General features: G+C 43.5%; 2 protein-coding genes across 3 annotated transcripts; both read right to left on the reverse strand.

The window, feature by feature from the left end:
- Window positions 1-370: 370 nt before the first annotated feature.
- Window positions 371-3,922, reverse strand: LOC124654280 (bifunctional L-3-cyanoalanine synthase/cysteine synthase 2, mitochondrial-like). Its single transcript, XM_047193295.1, has 10 exons — window positions 3,600-3,922; window positions 3,402-3,511; window positions 2,216-2,273; window positions 1,796-2,059; window positions 1,445-1,582; window positions 1,318-1,369; window positions 1,134-1,213; window positions 999-1,058; window positions 737-817; window positions 371-632 (listed from the first exon to the last, which is right to left on the reverse strand). Exons 1-10 carry the CDS (start codon window positions 3,789-3,791, stop codon window positions 534-536), a joined length of 1,134 nt encoding a protein of 377 aa, XP_047049251.1. The 5' UTR covers window positions 3,792-3,922; the 3' UTR covers window positions 371-533.
- A 6,073-nt stretch (window positions 3,923-9,995) lies between these two features.
- LOC124654279 (serine/threonine-protein phosphatase 2A 65 kDa regulatory subunit A beta isoform-like) lies at window positions 9,996-17,356 on the reverse strand. Of its 2 annotated transcripts, none has more exons than XM_047193294.1 (13): window positions 17,229-17,356; window positions 15,551-15,967; window positions 15,139-15,385; window positions 14,355-14,467; window positions 14,109-14,188; window positions 13,860-14,001; window positions 13,691-13,771; window positions 12,997-13,101; window positions 12,139-12,321; window positions 11,519-11,611; window positions 10,654-10,793; window positions 10,515-10,581; window positions 9,996-10,405 (listed from the first exon to the last, which is right to left on the reverse strand). In XM_047193294.1, the coding sequence occupies exons 2-13, from the start codon at window positions 15,941-15,943 to the stop codon at window positions 10,298-10,300; spliced, it is 1,752 nt and encodes a 583-aa protein (XP_047049250.1). In that variant the 5' UTR covers window positions 15,944-15,967; window positions 17,229-17,356; the 3' UTR covers window positions 9,996-10,297. The 2 variants fall into 2 exon arrangements, with proteins under 2 accessions (XP_047049250.1, XP_047049249.1); XM_047193293.1 differs by having other exon boundaries at window positions 9,996-10,417.
- Between the last annotated feature and the right edge of the window lie 3,928 nt (window positions 17,357-21,284).

A 21,284-nucleotide genomic window follows, 5' to 3' on the forward strand; every position in this document is an offset into this window, starting at 1 on the left:
TCCCTCCGATTCATATTAATTGACTCCGTTATGGATGTATCTAGAACTAAAATATGTCTAGATACATCCATATTAGAGTCAATTAATATGAACCGGAGGAAGTAATAAAATTTTAAAAAAAGAAAGAGGAAGGAAAAATAAAAAACCAAGAAACAAAAATTAATAAGAAAAAGTAAAGGAAAAGGAAAATCTGCCAAATGGGTTGGCTCGTTATCGGAATCCTTCAGGTGGAACGGGTGCGTTGTGCCACATTGAGTGGCATGTAGGATGACCGGACACGGTCGACATTCACTTGACCTCTGACACGGTAGAGGGGCATGTTGAGGCTTGTATTATTCCCGAGAGCTCAAACACAAGGTCCACATACATCTCCATAAAAGCAAAGTCCCTTTTCAACCATTTTTAATTGCTGTTTACAAAAGGTCCACATTGGGCACAAATTGAAGATTGCAAATGAGGCACAATACAACTAGCACTTGCAACATGGCACGCAGTGAATTTTGTTCCGTATGCATTCATTCCATAGGTCCAAGTTAGTCCACTTGCACTGGCTGCATAGCCTCAGCTTCCTTCCTCAAACCCTCGAACAACGCCGACGATAAGTATCGCTCCCCTGCGCTCGGATGAATAGTCTGAAACCACAATGCACGGGTCAGTCAGCCTTCTAAAACTTCTCCATGCATGTTACCATTTTTGATACATTTCAAGGAGATAGTTATGTATGTATATGACATACCACAATGAGCTTCCCTTTGTTTTCTGGCCTCTTGGCGAGTTCGATGGCCGCCACCGTGTTTGCTCCTGATGATATTCCCACCTGCCAAATTTGTGACCAGTTCAGAAACAGTTCGATGTAATCTTACTCATTTTCACATGAGCCAACAATTTAATCAGGTGCCAGATCGTGTCCCTTTATTTTCCTTTCCAAGAGAGCATCACTAATGGTGTTAATACACTGATTGAAGATAGCTGAGGCAAAAATGTTTTTTGTGACTTACCAGAAGACCTTCTTTCACTGCCAGTTGTTGCGCCATCTTAACAGCATCCTCACCTTTGACCTGGTACATGCATAGATTCAGTAAGATTTACAGAATCATTCAACACAATATATTAGTTTCAAATTGATTCCTTACCTCAAGAACCTTATCCATTATATCCATGTCCAAAATATCTGGCTTGAATCCCACTCCATTTCCAGTGATGAGGTGAGGCCCTGCAATTAGGTTCAGTTAACCATATGAGCAGAAACTAAAAGGATAGTACTGTCTAGTAAGAGAAAGAAGAAGAGTACATCGTCAACAGAAATTGATAGCCTACCTGGCTTGCCACCATTTAGAACATTTGCTTCAGCAGGTTCAACTCCATAGATCTACATAAAAAGATGTATACGCCATGAATTTTGCGACGTCCTCGAATAAAAGTTATAGGAACACGTGAGGAATACCTTTGCATTGGGGTTCTTCTCTTTGAGGTACTTGCCGACACCGGTGACTGTACCGCCACTCCCGATCCCCATGACGAAGATGTCAACCTGCCCAAGCGTGTCCTCCCATATTTCCGGACCAGTCGTCTCGTAGTGTACCTGCCAATTTTGATCAACGTCATAAGAAACAATGGAAGTTTTGTGGAGTCCTAACATTCTACAAGATGAATAGTCATGGGGGAGCAGTTTTGTGGAGCACAATGCAAGTTTGTCCAGATAAACTTGACGAATATACGTTTTGAAAATTACAGCAAAGAATAGTAGAACAATACTGTACACTCATATGTCAGAATCAAGGAAAGGTACACTAACCTTGACATTGGCAGGATTCTCAAACTGTTGGAGCATGAAGGCGCTAGGATGGTCCTCGTAGAGCTGGGTCGCCTTCCTCACCGTCCCTCCCATCCCTTTCGCCGGGTCGGTGAGCACGAGCTGCGCGCCGAACGCCTTCATGACCACCCTCCTCTCGAGGCTGGTGTAGGACGGCATGGTGAGCACGAGCTCGTACCCTTTGAGCGCGGCCATGAAAGCCAGGCCGATGCCCATGTTCCCGGACGTGGGCTCGATCAGCGTCGTCTGTTTCAGAAGTGACTTGCCGTTAGTTACAGAATCTAGTGTATTGGAGAACAACAGCTCTCTAGTTTGTGCTTGGACTGTTTTGCAGTTTCAGTGTCATTTCCGTGTGAAGTTCAATGCGGCTGTGAACTTGTCGGAAATCATGAGATGACTGACCTTGCCTGGGGTTATCAGCCCCTTCTTTTCGGCGTCTTCAATCATGGAAACCGCAGGCCTGGATAGATCATACCACAGACATATTAGTCACACTAGAGAACATAGGTGCAGTACATTTTTTTTACCTTTTCAAATAGCAATTGTCATCATACAAAAGGTTGATTTTCTTATTTCCATTTTACAAGCTAGCTTTGGCGCATGTGTGTTCAACCGAGCATATATAAGACCATAACTACCAATTTTAGATTTGGACAAAACACTGGGGTGAAGCCAGGTTGTCAGTTTCACTAGGATAAGCTCAGGTGTGTGGAACATAAATCCTATACATAATAGACAGATCCCTTCCACACTAGTAGACCAAGGATGGAGGATCATACCAGATTGCAAAATCATATACTTTAGTTAGCCATCACCCAATCATGGAATGCATCTCTATTACTCTATATATCTAATTCCTTGGATCCCAGTGCATATCACTTTCAGTCACATTCAGGCAGACAAGAGTACATGGATGCGGAGCCAACTTGTCCCTTTTCATTTTTTTTCCTTGCAAAAGCGACCGGCTCGAGGATATTTCCTCATTTCTGGTTGGCAGATGGATCAGACCCACCAATTCGATCGGTGTTCTCCAACCAGTGTATATACATTATCATCGGTACTAGTATGATAGATTAATTCTAGCCACTAGAATATGAAACTGGTCCCCATCAGTCACAGTGTCACATGATACTAGTAGTATGTCGTCCACGGCATTAGATTGGGATGGAGTGATGTGGATTACATATGAGCAGGAGATCAGTAATCAGGACATTATGATAGTACTACTCATGCAATATTACGTGGAGACAAGTAAGAGAAAATTTATGGCAATGAATGAATGAATGGTGAGTGTTAGGAGAATATACTCACTCCTTCGCAAATAGGATGCATATAAGTTTTTGATCAAATTCAAACCTTTTAAAGTTTGATCAACTATATATATATAAAAATACGTTAGCATTTATAATCTCAAACCAATATTGTTAGAACCATCATGACATATACTTTGAATTGTGTGCATTTGTTACTGTTGATATTTATGTTTTTTCCTCTGTAGTTAGACTAGAAACTATTTTGGTATTGAGGGAGTATATACGGTGATGAATGGATGAACGAATGGTGGGCAATTAAGAGAATATATACTCGCCTGTCTTTGACACTGAAGGAGGGCTGCAGGAACTCGAGCTTGGCGGCGATCCGGGCGCCGCACCCCTCCGTGACCTTGTTCAGGTACACCAGCGGCGTCCGGCCAATCAGCTGCGCGCCAAAAAAATCTAAGATTAACAGAGACCAAACCAGAGCAATGACAAGCTTGTAACTAAGGAAGAAGTCAGGGTGAACGTACGTGGGCGGCACTGTCCCTGATGTTGAGCACTGGATCTTCCTGCGGCTGCTGCTGGGTGGAGAAGAAACTAGACGACGAGCCGCCGGCGCTGGAGCCGGAGACGACCCGGCTGCTGCTGATGATGCTTGATCCTCCTCCTGCTCGGAAGAGAGACCTGTTCCTCCTCGCCAGACTCATCACCATCCTCTCCATCTGTCACTGACTTGGAAACACTTACTAGGGGTATGTTGTGTTTGTACTTTTAGCGAGGAAGAAGAGCTGGATAATAAGTAGCCGAGTGGAGTGGTATGTGGTGTGGTGTGGTGTGAAGTGAGGAGATGCTTGCGGTTGGTGCGTGGTATAAATAGATATGCAGATAGAGTACATAGGAGTAGTGGAGGCCGGCGGCTTGTCGTACCACGTGCATCGATCATCCATGACGATTCAATCCAAACGACTAAAACGATTTGATCCAGCTTGTACCACATGCGTAGGGGTGTGTGGCTGCTCGATTTTGAGGAGCCAGGTCAGGTGCCCCTTCCCTGTCCACGCCGGCCGCCGGCTGGGTGCACGCGAGACAACTGTCTGATTCTTGTTTTCTTGTTCTGCGTTCTTTTACGTGTAGTTTTCATCTTTTTATTTATCACAAGAAAGTATAAGGGCATCTAGAATGGTAGAGAAGGTACGTTGTCTTTTAGCCATCCACATTATCTAGAAAACACAATTTATTATCGCTTATATCATCTCTAGTAAGTAAACAGAATTTAACTGAATTTTAGTAGGAAATTATATTGCTAAGTGAAAACACATGGTGCAATGGAGAAAATAGCATTCTCTTATTTTCTAAGAGATCATCTCTTAGCTAAGGGAAAACAACCTTATTTTTTATTCTCGAAACGTCCATGTGCTCCTTGTCTCTCTAGCACGGAGGATTTTGGGAGGAGGGGAGAGCAGGGCACAATCTAACGAGCAATGGTTGAATGGCATCAAGGAAAAATCAATGTCATTAGTGTTGTATTGTGCTCCGAAATCTGTTTACCTGTTGTACTATGGAAGGAGTCCTAAAAGACTACGGCGTGCCAACCGCGCTAGACGTAGCACATCTACAACTCTATTTCGTGTCCGTCGAAAGAGAAGTTGTTTCGCTCTATATATAGCTCCAAGGTAGTCATAGAATAGATGAGAGAGAGTTCTCCATATTGATAGCACGTAGAAGGTCTGTCCTCTCGTGTATTGTAATACTCCTCCAATTATAGTGAGAGCGCCGCCGTGCGTTTCGTGGTTTTTCCCGTTTGGGGTTTCCACGTAAAAATCTGTATTCTTGTTCTTCGTTTGATCTACTTTTATTTGCGCGGTTTTGTAACAAGTGCTATCAGAGCCTCAAGCTTCAAGTTCGATCCGCTGCCCTAGGAGACTTCTCCGTTGTGCTCCTAGGGCAGCATCGCACCGCGTTGTTTTGGATCAACAATCTGCAGTCTTGATTGTATTTTTTTTCCCGTCGGCGTTCTGTGTGCCGCCTCGTGCGATGTAAATCGCTTTTGCCGAGATCGACAGAAGCTACGTTGCCGTTTCGTGATCCGTTGTTCTGCTGTCGCACAGATCTGCTGATCTGTTTTCGTGCGGCCTTGTTTGGTTCTGCCGCCGCGTGTGGATGAAGATGAAGTACGAGATCGGTTTGAAGATGTATGTGCGTGGGTGGGTGTCAACCACGACACGGATCAAGTATTGTGGGAAAAGCAGCACCGTGAAACCGGTTCCGATTTGCTCTTTCACGTGAAGGCGGATTGATTCTTAGTCTCCAAAGCAGCGGACTGCATCGTTCAACCAAATTAAGGCACTATTCCCAGACAAGGTATCAAATCAGGTTCTGCTAGTTTACGTTAAGTTCCAGTTAAGTTCCAGGGGAGTACTAGTTCAGATATATTTTCGGCTCTCCCAATTGCTACGTCCATCCAAGATATTATCAGGTGCTATCTTTTTTAGTTTTTGCTCTACAGTTTTAATTCTACATAGAATTTTTCTGTGGCTTGTACTACTTTGTGATCACAGTTTTATCGACTCATGAGTATCATGAAGTATGATGTTCAGCTGTTGGATTATGACACAAGGTTTTCCCTATGACAAGTCAAGATGCGAGCATTGTTGGCGCAAGCCGATTGTGAGGATGCACTGGATAGTTTAAGGCGGAGTTCGTTGGATAATTATAGCATGTCGCGAGATATTATGGATGCAAATTTCAGATGTTATGTTGCTGCAATTATATGAAGAACACAATTCAGTTATCAAAAAAAAAAATATGGAGGAGGTAATTTTTATGCCTGTTGGTAGCCAGCATTATACTCTTTGCTCTCCAAGTTTTTTGCTGTTATGCATGTGAATGTTTTGCTTTGTTACTTAAGTTCGTGATGAGGATTATTTGAGGTGCAAAAAGGAGATTATTTCCTGCTAGATACTACAACATTTAGTACTGTAAGTTTCAGTGCAATTCAGTTGTCTTTGCTCTTTCAAGAGGGGTCTATTGCAGAGTTGAAGCTCCATTGCATGTTTGAGGTTTCATCATCCGATGCGTTGTTCTACAAGGAAGTTTTTGACCATGTCATGGATTTTCATTAACCATTATGAGTCGGCAGTTTTTTGTGTACGTTATGCCCTTCGTACCAGATGCTCTTGCATGAGTATGTTTGCCGAGGTTTGTGCTTTCAGGTTTGTAGCACGTTCAGATTTCATGAGATGAGTTCTTCACAATGTTATGTGCACGAAGATGTTGCACTATGAGCTATGCGCTCGTTCAAGCACCACAGGAGATATGATGACTTATGTCATTTGATGATTGAGCGATTTCAGTTTTCTTTGAGGTCGATGTACAGTACTCGTACTTTTGTTGGGTTCTATTGGAGATCCAAGTTCGTTTGTCTGCTTTGTTGATAGCTGTTTTGTTTTCTGGACGACCCAAGATTAATTTGCTCAATGCGGCTTCATGAGAAGTTTATTAGTCCTATGGACGTTTCAAGGCACAAGGTTTACTTGTGATGACTTTAGTTGAGGAGTTGAATGCTATCTATGACTGTTGCAAGGGATTTCGGTTCAAGGTGGAGTTTGTTGTATTGTGCTCCGAAATCTGTTTACCTGTTGTACTATGGAAGGAGTCCTAAAAGACTACGGCGTGCCAACCGTGCTAGACGTAGCACATCTACAACTCTATTTCGTGTCCGTCAAGAAAGAGAGTTGTTTGCCCCTATATATAGTCTAAGGTAGTCATAGAATAGATGAGAGAGAGTTCTCCATATTGATAGCACGTAGAGGGTCTGTCCTCTCGTGTATTGTAATACTCCTCCAATTATAGTGAGAGCGCCGCCGTGCGTTTCGTGGTTTTTCCCGTTTGGGTTTTCCACGTAAAAATCTGTGTTCTTGTTCTTCGTTTGATCTACTTTTATTTGCGCGATTTTGTAACAATTAGATCCAAAATGATAGAAACCATGCTCAAACTAACATGTAAACACAATAGCAATTTCGTGTTCTATGATGCTCATTTACAACATTACTAACAGTGGTTTTTATTTTGGCGTCCTTGATTCTATAGTACTATTGATTTTCCCATAGTGTTTTCATCTGTCCATGCCTTTCGCGGATTAGCGCAGTCTTGATTGCCCCTGGTCAGCACAAGGCTGCCAATTCACCTTTGCTGCTGACATGGTGACTAGTTTGTCCTTCACTTGGCTAGTTTGCCCCACCTTATGATTAATCCGTCGAACCAAATCAACGCACCGCTCGGTGTGTGAATGCGCCCCTACCATGTGTCTAGAAACCTGCCCATTTCCTCTCCCTTGCACCCATGCCCATTGACCTAATTTTCCTCCCTTCTAGCCACGCCCCAGACAGGGCTGGCCCATAAGGCGGGGCAGAGGGGCGACCGCCCCGGGCCCTCGGGAGGCAGGGCCCCCGACCCATGTAGTACTAGGATATTTCTGTAATATAGTATTAGGTTTAGAAAAACAATGGTGGAGAAAAAATAGAAGAAGAGAAAGATAGTCCAAGCTCACAACGTACACATGGCTAACACTCACGGATCGATGTTGCTCTCGATTGATAAGCTCCCATCTTTCTCCTTCGTAGTCCATACTTATAGTTGTCAAACATTGTTTTGTTCCATGTATTGACTGTTTTTTGCAAATTATTTAGGTGGCATAACTTCTGAAAAGGTTTTCTACTAACTAGAAATAAAAGAGAAAAGACAAAGAGATGAACTAGTGGAATCTTAAAGAGGTTCAATTATCCCCCCCCCCCCCTCGCCTCTCTCGCCCTGCTACAGTAGTTGAGAGGCTCTTCTTCCCCGTCGGGCCGCTCCGATGTCCTCTCCGCCGGAATAGCCGGCCGGAGTAGGGAAGGAGCTGGCGCCGGAGTACATAGTTGTAGTGGTAGGTATAGGTTTTGGTCCTTTATGGCGTTTGGCGTCTATGCCGGGAGGGAGGCGGCGGATCTTCTCAGTCAGATCTGGTGCCGCACCATCTTCTTCCCCTGCTTCAAGGTGCTTCGGTGGTCGGAGCCGGTGTTGAGGAGGTGGAAGGGAGAGTAGATCTCCATAAATAAGGCTGATTCGGCGGGATCTGATGGTCAAGGCCGGAGCTGCAAGCTTCTCCCCCTGATATGTCATGGTGGCGTGATTGGGGAGGGGGCGCAGATCTTGGTCGGCTGCCCACTGGATCTGCATCAGGGGAGCGGTGATGCTTCTCACCGGAGGTTCTCTACGGCGCCACTGTCGCCGTTCTACATGGCCGAAGGGCGGCCCCTCCAACCTCAAGTGATGGCTCTCGGCCGTCACTTCTAGGTCTTCTTCTTGGAGGTTTCATACGGCGCCTCTGTCGCCGTTCATCTTGGCCGAAAGGCGGCCCCTCCAACCTCGAGCGACGGCGCACGGCCACTCACCTCCATGACTCAATCAACCTCCGGCGGAGGTTCTCTAGCTTTGTCGTGGTTAGCTCCCACCTCCATGCCCCAAGTGGTCTTGTCCCCGGCGGCATGCAGGTTGACTACGGCGAGCTCTGCAGTGGTGGAGAAGGAGCTGGACCAGATTGCTTTTCCTATTTCGTTCTTAGGGTCCTCTGTGCAAATTGTGAGGGTCGGTTTGTAACTTCTAGTTTTCCTTTGACCCTTTCTGTAATTTGTACTGCCACCGCTTTGACTGCAATGAAGCTCTAGGTCCTTCGAGGCCTCCCTGTTAAAAAAAAAGAGGTTCAATTAAAAAAATCAGAAGGGGTAATTCTTCCATGTAGTTGGCCCAAGTAAACCTTGAATAGCAATAAACTAGGAATTTAGATGATGATCGTGATGTAGATATGTTTTCTCGAAGTGATGTTGAATTGGATGACTATACCAGAATCTGATGTGCTACTATGGAATCTTTTGAGTTTGTTAGAGACATAGACCATTTCTTAAATATTTTAATAGCTTATAGAGTTCTATAATTCAAATAAATATCATTATATTCTATGAAATGGATTGATTTTGATATGCAATGCTTTATTGTGACCATCCCTCATTGGTTGCCCGTGGGACCCATTTTCAAGAAGTGTATATATGGCTTCTTGTACAAATTTTTCATAGCACATTATTAAATATGTTGGCGCTAATTCACTTCTTTTTAATAGATAGCCAAGGTTGTTATTCCAAAGGATAACTCTCTTATAAAATTCATTAATGTCCGAAGTTGCATTTAAAAAATAGCAAATGCCCTTTTTTTTTGTTTGCCCCAGGACCCTAAATATGTATGGACCGGCCCTGGGCCAGACACTCATCTCGACTTTCCGCTACATGGGTGTTCACGGTGGCGGCTCTGCCGCGTCACAGTCACAATGCGTTGGTTTGTATGAGCAAGCGGCATTGTATTCTCGGAGCTCCGCTCCTCCAATCTCTAGCAGGACCCTTGTTCACGCTCGATGTCTAGCCCTCGGATCTCATTCCTTCATCAATCTCAACTGCGATGAGGAGGGCAACATGCATATGCTTCTAGCTTTGTCCTGGTCCAAGGCCCAACAGCAAGCCCCACATGTCCCGGAGCAGCAAGCTTGTGCATCAGATCAGGTGGCGTTGTCTGTCAAAATAAAAAAGATCAGGTTTAACGGAGTCATATAACGTTATGATTTACACCACATTTTGCAAAATTGCAAGTTACGTTGTAATGTACATCATGGTTTTTTACAAATCAAATGAAACAACACCCTTGACATAATGCATTATGAATAGGAGAAAAATTATAGCACTGAATAAAGTGCAACTACAATGAGACGGGTCACTTAATCCCTCAGGTTAGATCCACTACGTGTGAATAATGAAACTTAGTTAAACTACAATTGCGCCCCAGATCATCAAAGCACCAGAAAAACTAGCATGTTACAAATATAAATATATTAACTTTGCAAATTCAAGGAGGTAGCCAAAATCAATGGCAAATGGTTGCATTCAGTAAAATCAGACCAGGCACATTACATCCAAAATGGCAGAAACCAAGTTCAAGCTACAATGAGAACACATAATGGTACCAACGTGTGTGCTGTCTTAATTACAAATACAACAATGATAACAACAAAATGGGAAGGGAACATATTCATTATCAGCATGGGTCCGTTAGTGGGGCTAGAAGGAACTCCACTCTAGAGGGTAAATTACATGTACTCCAAAGCTGGACTTAGAAGAAAATCTTCTGAACACTTGACAGTAGCTAGTTAGCTTGACATCATGATTTGGTCACATGCCTGAAGGGCCTGGTTTGCATAGTATCTTACGTCCACATCAGGGTCCTCGCTGAGCTCAACGAGGCATGGTTTCACCGTCTTCTCGACGACCTGCAAAGTTTGTATCCATGATATTTCCCAATAACTCATAACTGAGCTGAACTATATAACAAAAATGGACCACTGCGGAAGAAACTCAGGAACTCACAGATTGATCAAGGATCGGTACAAGCGATTGCAGAACTTTCGCAACATTGAACTTGATGTTCGGCACCCTGAAAATTCAGAAATGTGTCAGTGAAGCCTTAAAAGTGAAGAGTTTCTTTGTTTTGTTAGTTGTCACTCACCTGTCCTTTGACGAATTAATTACAACAGGGAGCAGTTTTTGACATGTTATTTCTGCACCCATGACAGGCGCAAGAAATGAGATTGCTTGCAGTATGGTCATGCGATACAGATAATGTGGGTTGTTTATCTTCTCCAATACCTACAAAATGGAACACGTAAGCATTAAAGACTAGGATAAATTACATGCCATTACAGGAAGGAGAATTTCTACATGCTACTACTCAACTAAATTCCAGTTAGGCACAAACGGGTTCAAGACTTCATGCATTATAGAATTTGTAAGAACAGAAGATCTCTCTTGCTACAGTGACTTGTTTCATTATGTACACCCCACCATCGAACTTGATTGACATTTAGCAAGTCATAGCGTGTGTAACCTTCTTCAGGCTATCAACCAACATAGCTTCAGAATTGCACATCCACAGGTATCCACAGCTGGTTGCATCAACCAGCATAGCTACATATAAGTCCAACGCGCTCCACCGTGGTACAACATGCTCACTTGGCTAGGGGGGCAAGTCTTCATAGTTTATTAAATATCATAGTTTAGTTAAATAATATTTCTCTTTAACTGATTGAACGCATGGACCAGTTTTAAAAAAATATCACCTAGTATTTACTCGAAGAACAAATATAATTTTTCATCTCTACAGAGAGTAAAAAATTTCTAGCATGTGTCGGAAACATGACATATTTGCGCAAAAATGATTATTTTTAATTTGCACAAGGTAGTGACCAAAACTTGTTCAGACTTAAACTGAAACCATACAACCCGAAACCTGCTTAACTGCAGTGCGCTGGCTTTACTACATGCAAGAAAAATAAATTACTCCCTCCGATGTGTTTATATGGTACATAACGAACCTGAGGGATTATATGTTGCATTGCCCACTCTGGACCAAACTCCTCTGCTAAGCGCTTCAAGTTGTTCGCAGCAGCTTCTCTGATGGAGTAAACCTGAAACTCAAACTCTGGTTAGCCATTTCCGCATTCATAGGGCAGTGGCAGCCTTTTGTATATCATGTAACAACCCTATAACCATAGAAATACGAAGGGAAACTAACATAGAAGCACATCAGGTTTTCGCTAAAGCTCAACATAAAGTTCATTCTAATCATGGTAAATAAGGGGAAATACATGTAACTTAAAATTTGCTATTATCAGGTATACTTCTTTGGTTCCAAATAAACTAAGGGGCTGTTACCACACCTATCCTTACAAGCACCACAGTTTCTTTGGCGTGTATTTAGTTTGTGTCATAGCTGCATTATTTCCCATGTGTCATAAACTCGTAATAAAATCTTTTGCCAACTTTTCCCCGACCTGAGTCTTCAATTTTGTTGGCAGCATTCATACACAGCCTAAGCTCAGTGCGGCTTCAATCCGGTTGGCAACATTCATACACTGCCTAAGCTTAGTTGTGGAAAAATTAACCTTGAGCAAAACATGCCATTTAGTAATCAGAATAGCATATACGGATATACCTTATCTTCCAGCCATTGCATGCAAAGTGCCCCCAGCTTGTCATCAAAAAACCCAACACCTAACTGACTGGCCAAAAGAGGGATGTACTCAATTATCGCAAGCCGAACCCTCCAGTGCCTATCCTCCGCAAGTTCTACAATTGCCGGCAATAGAGATTGTGACAGCAAGTCAATTCCAATGACCTGAAAGATCGCAACAGCCTCATCAAATGTGAAATGAGCAAGAAAAACACATCATATATCAGTAGGAGAAACAAATATTGATGGATGATGTTTTAGAACATTACACTTCAACTAAGATGTAGGTAAGAAGACTGATTACTCAGCTTTATTATGCCACTTATACACGTTTAATGTTCCACGTTACTTCAGCTTATACTGATAAATGGCATAGGAATAGCCAAAGGGAGAGATTTGTGAGGGGAAATTAGCTTAAAGGTATATTAAAAAGGTAGAATAGCCTGTATTTAGAAATAAAACCCAATGCCAGAATAACTTGTACTTAGGGTGAATTCATTATATGTAGTGAAGTGTTTGGACCAGTAGTGCTCAAGCAGAGTGTCAAGTGGGATCCCATCTAAGTCCCACCCGTAGTGCATTTTGCTTTTTCTAGTGTAAACTTTAACACTAAAACTTGAACTAGAAAAGGCAAAATACACTATAAGTGAAATTCCGGTGGGATCCCACCTTGACACCTTATGTTCAAGGTAATGGCCTAGGGCAAATGGGCCAACACCAGACTCATCCCACTTATAAAGTAGTTAGCTTTTTGCATATGGCCCTCATGTTTGTGGTAAGCGAAATCATTAGATCCGTCTGAGTAACACTAGTGGTAAAGGAAAGAGAAGTCGCACTAACCTGATTAACTTGATCAAGCTTGCTGATTATGTTCAGCCGCACATCAGGAAATTCGTCCTTCAGCAAAGAAAGAAAAATAGGAAGTAGTTGTTCAATGGTAGCATCCTGCAGAAAGCCACAGATGATGCTAGTCAGATTTCCAAGGGTGACAAATTGCATAGTAATGATACGAAGAGCAGAAGCTATAGGCAACAAATAATTACATTATCACACAGGTATACAAAAAGATGCTGGATTTGTTGCGACCAAAGATAAGAGAGTATAAAGCGAAGGAAATACAGTTGCGTGCTGGGTCCAACATATCTTCACAACACATGTATAGATAACTGGCAAATGGAACAATTCATATGGAACACAAACCAAATCACTCAAAAACATTCGAATTTTCAAAGAAACCTCTCCACATTGTTCAAGCTGACATGCTGGGAAGTCCAAGTGAACAATTAGAACAGGAAAGTAATTATGCAGTATTTCTCGTTACACTTTCAGTTTAACTTATGAATACCGACTTTTGTACAGACAAAAAAATGATTGATCACAAAAGAACAATGACAAATATATTTTATGAAATATTTAACATTTTTAGGGCTAAAGACATGAAATGGATATTCATTCAAATGTAAAGCACATTAACTCAAAAACATATTAGTAACACTGAAAGGCAATTCAAAAAATGTTTCATCATTGCTCGCACCTTCCCCAGAACAGGGGCCATCCCCATGATGACTGAAGCCAAAGCTGAGCGAACATGCTGAGATGAATCCGATGATAATTCCTGCAGATGCAATTGGCATGTGTTAATCTGTAGACAATAACATCAGACAAATACAAATGACTTAATAACTGCCTTATCCTCCTCCCACCTTAACACACAGAAGAATGTGCTGAATTGCAAGCTGTGGACTCAATATCCTACAGAACTTAGTAACTTTCCCGGCAGCTGCTATCCGCACTTCAGCCTCATTATCACGAAGGAGGCGAACATATGCAGGCACCAGGTCCGCTCTATTACCAAACATATTACCCCATGAATCAATCAGGTCAAAAACTTAGTAACTTGCTCCATGAATATCCAAGTACACTTTACAGATATAAGAAAAATCAACACTAACCTTGTAGGCTCAGGACCAACGGCCTCACAAAGCTCATACAATTGATTGGCAACCATATAACGGACACGCCAAGATTTATCCTATCAAAGGAGTTACAGAAGGAGTATTAGTAGTAGTGCAACCGTGATAATGAAATTGACAACCATAGTTGAATTAAATAAGCAATAGTAGCCATAGATCTGTAGCAGTCAGAGACTTAATATTCCAATACCCTATAAAGATTAAATAGAAACATTGGAGATGTACCTGGGAGAAATTGACAATGACTGGTAGGATATGTGCAACACAATCTTGCGGTTCCAACAATTTTCCAAGAGCAGCACAGCCTTCAACTGCCAATAAACGTACTGAATCTTGATCTGTAAATGAAGGCCAATAATGTAATCAGGATCTCAATAATTTCAGTATTGTAGAAGATATAGGACAAGAAAGTTCAAGGAGTCCAGTAAAGGTATCATATGTTGATCTTTTTGTAGATTCAGACATAAAAGAATGATCTCTGAATTTATGCCAACAATTATGTCAAAGTAAAAACTGCGATGAAGATAAAGATAAGGCAGATGTAACAGACTGAACTATACTAGTAAGCGCTAAGAAGCAAGAAACTTTGTTATCTGATATTTAAATCTAAGACACCTCTCAAATAAGCACCAAGCCAACATGTAAAGCGGCACAGAATACTTATGTTTTTAACCATTACACTTAGTTCAGTTCATAGGAAAAATCTTTCACTGTCAAAGGATTTTCTCAATGTATAAAAGTATCTCAACTGGTAATATTCTGAAGTTCAGTTAAGTGACTGGCTAATTTTATCGGTCCGTCACAGATTGAAAATCCAAACCAACAATCTGGCAATCATGAATCATCCCCACCGCAGATTGAGGAAGAGACCCCGTGAATAACCGTTTTATAGCATTATCAGCAATTACGTGTGCTTTATTCCACTTTTTGAACAGATACATAACTATTTGGATGAATCAATAGAGAACTCTTTCATTTAAAAGTTCATCAAAGATGTATAAGAAAGTACCATCTTGGGTCAAATCATCAAAGATCGACATGATTTCTGTCTTCAAATGGCTCTGTTCAATAGTGGCAGCAAACTTCCCAAGATTTGATGCAGCCGCCCTTCTGACCATAGGCATATCATCTTGGCATAACTGGCCATAAATGGTCCTCAGTTCTGTTTTCAATGGATCTGTGGCACTTGGATAGGCTATATGGAAAAGACCACAGGATGATACTCGAGCTGTAAACCACTCACCAGACGCTAGCCTCTGAAAAGCATAAAGATTGGTTAAACAGACAGACATAAAGATACGAGCAGAATATAAGCGCTCCCACAGAAAACAAGAAAACACTCACAGGAGACAAGATACATTATACAGGCAGCACATTTGATAACAAATAAAAAGAATGTTCCCTATGTATGAATGTCTTACCTTCACTACTGGAATGAAGAAGTCAACAATGTCATTTTCCTTCATCTGTGCACCAATACGGCACAATGACTCGACTGCTTTGTCTCGGACACAAGTCTCCTCCACCGTAGACAATGTCTCCAACGGTGGGAGCAAAACGTGAGCATGTTCTACACCCCCGACATAAGGAATGAAAACACCCAATTCTTCAGCCATTGCAAGAAGCACCTCATCTTCATCATCATTGTTTTCGCTCAGAAAAGGTATCAGTTCCTTCCTGGTTCTTTCTTCCCCAAGTGCCCGTGCAATTGTGGAAAGTCTTCTAATGGAGTTGAGGCGCAGTTGAATATCTTCATTTTTAAGCTCGTCTATCAGCACAGCAATCGGATAAAGAGGCTCATCGACCATAGCCATCAGGCTAATCAATTATTTCTACAACTGTAAAACAAGACAGAACATTAGTTCAATGTGACCGTTCGGACTGAACACACACAGGATGTATGTCCTAAAATACAAGATTTGTTGCATGATCAAAGGCGAGAGCAAGTTAGAAAGGCAGAGTGGTGTTTCAATCAGGTGACTAGATGTCCGGTCAAGGGGTTAGATATGTGAACCCATCATTACCTAACTAATTTAAAAGGTTATTATTAAAAGTAACACATGGTTAATTCTACCCAGACGACAAAATGTTTGTTGCCTGAATCACAAACAAACAAATAACGATGCCATTTATTGTCTACGAATGGTTTCAGGGGCAAACAATCACAATCCCATCAGCGTTCACAAGGCTGCAAAAAGTAACTTATTTTCCCATCAACAGATCTACATACAAGATACAACCAAATCTGAGAACATAGGGTAGGTTTGGTTCTTTGCCAACACCAGCCTATCCAAAATATTGGCTCGACCATGAAGTTCCAGTCCTGCTTTGGTTGGGAACCAAATAATTGGCTAGCCCAGCCAGCCCATGCACGCAAGCGCGTTTTTTCTCGCCAACGCATGGGCGAGCCGGCAAATGTGCCTTTTGGATCGATCCTACGAATAAGAGGCATCAACAAAGCATTTATGAGACACCATACTTTCAATAGGAAAACGCCAGCTACCGAATCGTTCACCAAAATATTGGCTGCCAAATTTTGGTACTGCGCATCAGGGCAGCATCCAAACAAACCTCATAGCTTCCGCTGGTTGTGCCGGTGGATGAAAGCAACCAATATGAACCAATATAACCCAGGCCACTATCAACATTTTATGTCACTTCCTAATCGAGTGCAGGATAGTGTAATAATACAAGTCCTAGGTAAATAAAAAGGAAGAGAGCGAGTACATCTGCAGCATCTAGGAAACCAATCGAACCGAAAGAGTGCAGTACAGCCACGAGCGTATCACTATGAGAAAACCTACACAGTATGCTACCCATCCCCAATCACCCAAAAGCGGACTCCCCGAACGGAACCCCGAAATCCGTCCCCAATCGCGCCGCAATCCCCGCCCAAACGGCGTCTATCTGGGCAGTGGGGCCACGGATAAACCGGAAAAAAAAAGCATCGTGTGACGCCGGAAGGCGGAGGTCGAAATCCTAGAATGCGGCGGGATCGTGGAGCGGATGCGCCGGGCCGCGGCCACGGCAGCGACTCGGACCATAGATCTAGTAGCGGAATGGGGGAGGGGCGGAGCAGACGGGAGCGGGGGGTGTCACCTCGCGGGATCGGATCGGGCTTCTGCGGTGGCGCCGGCGCCGAAGGAAGGGGGGAGGAGGTCGCGAGGCGTCGCCGGTGAAATTGTCTGGACGCTGTGGAATGGGGACGTGACGACGGGAGAATGAAGCGGGCTTGACTCTGGGCTGGGCTGGGCTGGGCCGGGTCGGGCAGGGAAACTGACCTTTTCTGCGCTCACCTCGGTCAAACTGACATGGGATGGGAAGCCTTCCTCGACAATGTCGATCGTCTTGGGGATGTGGATCCCACCATCCACATACCAAAGTCTGCAAGACCTCACATAAATATTTGTAGCATCAAAACGAATATTTACAGCAAAACGAACAAAATCATCGCAACATCTCGCTTGTGTGTTCACATCAAAAAGCACACAAGTCTAAAGCTCGTCGAAAGAACCCATGCAGCATCGGAAATCCGCAAAAAAAAAACTAACCTGTACCATCCTGGATAGAATCTAGCTAGTTGGATCATTGTCACTGCTAAATCTGGCTACCACAGAGTCAATTCCCCTCAACCATGTTGTCTTCCCCGGCAATATCTCTCCAATTTTAAGCTCTACCATGACCATGCCCATGTCGATGGCCTCCCCGCTACGGGGAGGGACGAGAAGGACAAGGGAGCACAGGGCGGATGGGCAGCAACAAGGGAGAGTGCAACGGTGGCTGGTGGGGAGAGGCGGTGTTGCAATAAGTAACAAAGCATCGGGACATAGGAGGTTGTGATAGAGAAGTCGAGAGGATGAGACGCGGAACGACACTCCTCATGTGTGGGCCAAGCGGAGGATATCCTCCACCTTGATGCTAGACTTTTCCTTCCTTGAATCGAATAAAGCAAAAGAGAAAGAACAAGCTCCTTCATTTGAGCGTTTTTGTATTCATAAGACATACTATGTGTTGTGCACATATTTTATATTTATACACATGACAGGGACAGCTATGGAGTACTAAGGCGGCCCGCCAAGAGGAGAGCCATTACAGTGTGTTTGCCTTGTTGAGACTTAAAACAGAAAGCCTGACCAACTAGACCAAGCCTAATATGGAACCGGATAGGAGTCTACTCCCTCCGTCCATAAATAAGTGTACATACGGGTTTCCAAGATAAATTATAAAGTGAAGTGAAAAATACATCAGAAACATGCATCTCTTCCTTTTAATTCTTCCACCTCCAATAAGCTAAGTGCATGTACAAAACAATAAGAATATGTGCTCAACATTATTGAATTTGATTTCCGTGCAATAAGAGAGAAGCAATTAAAATACATTAGAAAATAGAAGTACACTCTTTTGTGAACAAAATTTAGAGCTAGAAACGGTATATTGGCGGTTAAAAACGGAGGGAATAGGTGATGTCGTGTATTTCACACGTTCGTTGGGCAACCCCAAGAGGAAGGTATGATGCGCACAGCAGCAAGTTTTCCCTCAGAAAGAAACCAAGGTTTATCGAACCAGGAGGAGCCAAGAAGCACGTTGAAGGTTGATGGCGGCGGGATGTAGTGCGGCGCAACACCGGGGATTCCGGCGCCAACGTGGAACCCTGCACAACACAACCAAAGTACTTTGCCCCAACGAAACGAGTGAGGTTGTCAATCTCACCGGCTTGCTGTAACAAAGGATTAACCGTATTGTGTGGAAGATGATTGTTTGCGAGAGAAAATAGTAAAACAAGTATTGCAGAGATTTGTATTTCGATATTAAAAGAATGGACCGGGGTCCACAGTTCACTAGAGGTGTCTCTCCCATAAGATAAAAGCATGTTGGGTGAACAAATTACGGTCGGGCAATTGACAAATAGAGAGGGCATAACAATGCACATACATGTCATGATAAGTATAGTGAGATTTAATTGGGCATTACGACAAAGTACATAGACCGTCATCCAACTGCATCTATGCCTAAAAAGTCCACCTTCAGGTTATCGTCCGAACCCCCTCCAGTATTAAGTTGCAAAGCAACAGACAATTGCATTAAGTATGGTGCGTAATGTAATCAATAACTACATCCTCGGACATAGCATCAATGTTTTATCCCTAGTGGCAACAGCACAACACAACCTTAGAACTTTCGTCACTTGTCCCACGTGTCAATGCGGGCATGAACCCACTATCGAGCATAAATACTCCCTCTTGGAGTTACTAGCATCAACTTGGCCAGAGACTCTACTAATAACGGAGAGCATGCAAGATCATAAACAACACATATGCAATAACTTGATAATTAACATAACATGGTATTCTCTATCCATCGGATCCCGACAAACACAACATAGAGTATTACAGATAGATGATCTTGATCATGTTAGGCAGCTCACAAGATCCAACAATGAAGCACAATGAGGAGAAGACAACCATCTAGCTACGCTATGGACCCATAGTCCAGGGGTGAACTACTCACTCATCACTCCGGAGGCGACCATGGCGGTGTAGAGTCCTCCGGGAGATGAATCCCCTCTCCGGCAGGGTGCCGGAGGAGATCTCCGAGAATCCCCCGAGATGGGATCGGCGGCGGCGGCGTCTCGGTAAGGTTTTCCGTATCGTGGTTTTTCGCCTCGGGGGTTTCGCGACGGAGGCTTTAAGTAGGCGGAAGGGCAGAGTCGGGGGCCGACGAGGGGCCCACACCACGGGCGGCGCGGGCCCCTCCTTGGCCGCGCCGCCTTGTGGTTTGGCCACCTCGTGGCCCCACTTCGTATGCTCTTCGGTCTTCCGGAAGGTTCGTGGCGAAATAGGCCCTCGGGTCTTGATTTCGTCCAATTCGAGAATATTTCGTTACTAGGATTTCGAAACCAAAAACAGCAGAAAACGACAACGCGGCACTTCGACATCTTGTTAATAGGTTAGTTTCAGAAAATGCACGAATATGACATAAAGTGTGCATAAAACATGTAGGTATCATCAATAATATGCATAGAACATAAGAAATTATCGATACGTCGGAGACGTATCAATAGGCCTAAAACATTAATTTTGGGTTCACACTATTTTACGTTTTGGACCTTTTTTTAGCCTGATACAATATATTGGCGGTTATTTTCATGCGGTATCTGCTAGACGCTTTACTACATCGCGTGGAGGGGGTTAATTGCAACAACAAAAACCGTAGAAAAACACGAGTGACCAAAAAGATACCCTATAATCATGTCATAAAAAACATATTCTAGAAATATTTTTTTTCCTTTTTTTTCTCTATCGCTTGCCCGCACGCCAGGCTCGCGCTGACCGTGCCACTCACGTCGCGCGCCTCTCGTCGCCCGCTTTGCCCGTCGCCTGCATCGCGCGCTGCCAGTTCTGCTCGTGTCGCCCGTCGCTGCTCGCCGGGCTCGCGTCACTCCGTCCCGAGCTCGGCCGCGAGCGGCTCCGGTGCCCATACTCCACGTACACGCGGTAGCATGGTACTCCTATTGCAAAAGATTTGCCGAAGTTCAGTCGAGGTTCGCCAAAATTTGGCCGGCTCCGGCCGCCAGGACAGAGTTTCCTTATTGGCATTAGGGTTAGCCGACCACAATGAATACTAGCAAATCTCTCACTAATTAGTACCAAGTGACATTTATTTATAGAAGATGACTCTAGTGAAATTCAGAGATCATAGAGCTGACCCTATATTAGAAAAATATTCTAGCTTCGTTCCTGCCTGCCGTAGAAGGAAATTTCCCTCGCGCCAACAAAGCAACGAACTGAATAAATTGACCCAAAATCTGCATATAAGCATCGCGAGCGACGGTGGGGTATTGCTGCAAAAAAGAAATTGCCTTTCAAAATTATCGTTATCTATTCGAGACGCGATCTACACCTGGTACGGTTGTTATTCAGTTCCGGGCTTAGATGGTGTGCTAGAGTTGCTCTAAGAGCATCTCTACGAGAGCCCGAAAAAGTGGCTGAAATCGAAAAATTCCGGCGATAATACGGGTTCAGACTGAAAGTGGGCTAGAACGGAACCCGAACTCGCGGCGTGACCCGTAAAACAAGTTCGGGGGCCCAAGAAACTCGACGGCCACCCCGTATTAAAACGGGCCACGGAGGGGAGTTCGGTTTCCAAACCCTACTC

Source organism: Lolium rigidum, chromosome 5 (genome assembly GCF_022539505.1).
Source record: "Lolium rigidum isolate FL_2022 chromosome 5, APGP_CSIRO_Lrig_0.1, whole genome shotgun sequence".
Classification (NCBI taxonomy): Eukaryota; Viridiplantae; Streptophyta; class Magnoliopsida; order Poales; family Poaceae; genus Lolium; species Lolium rigidum.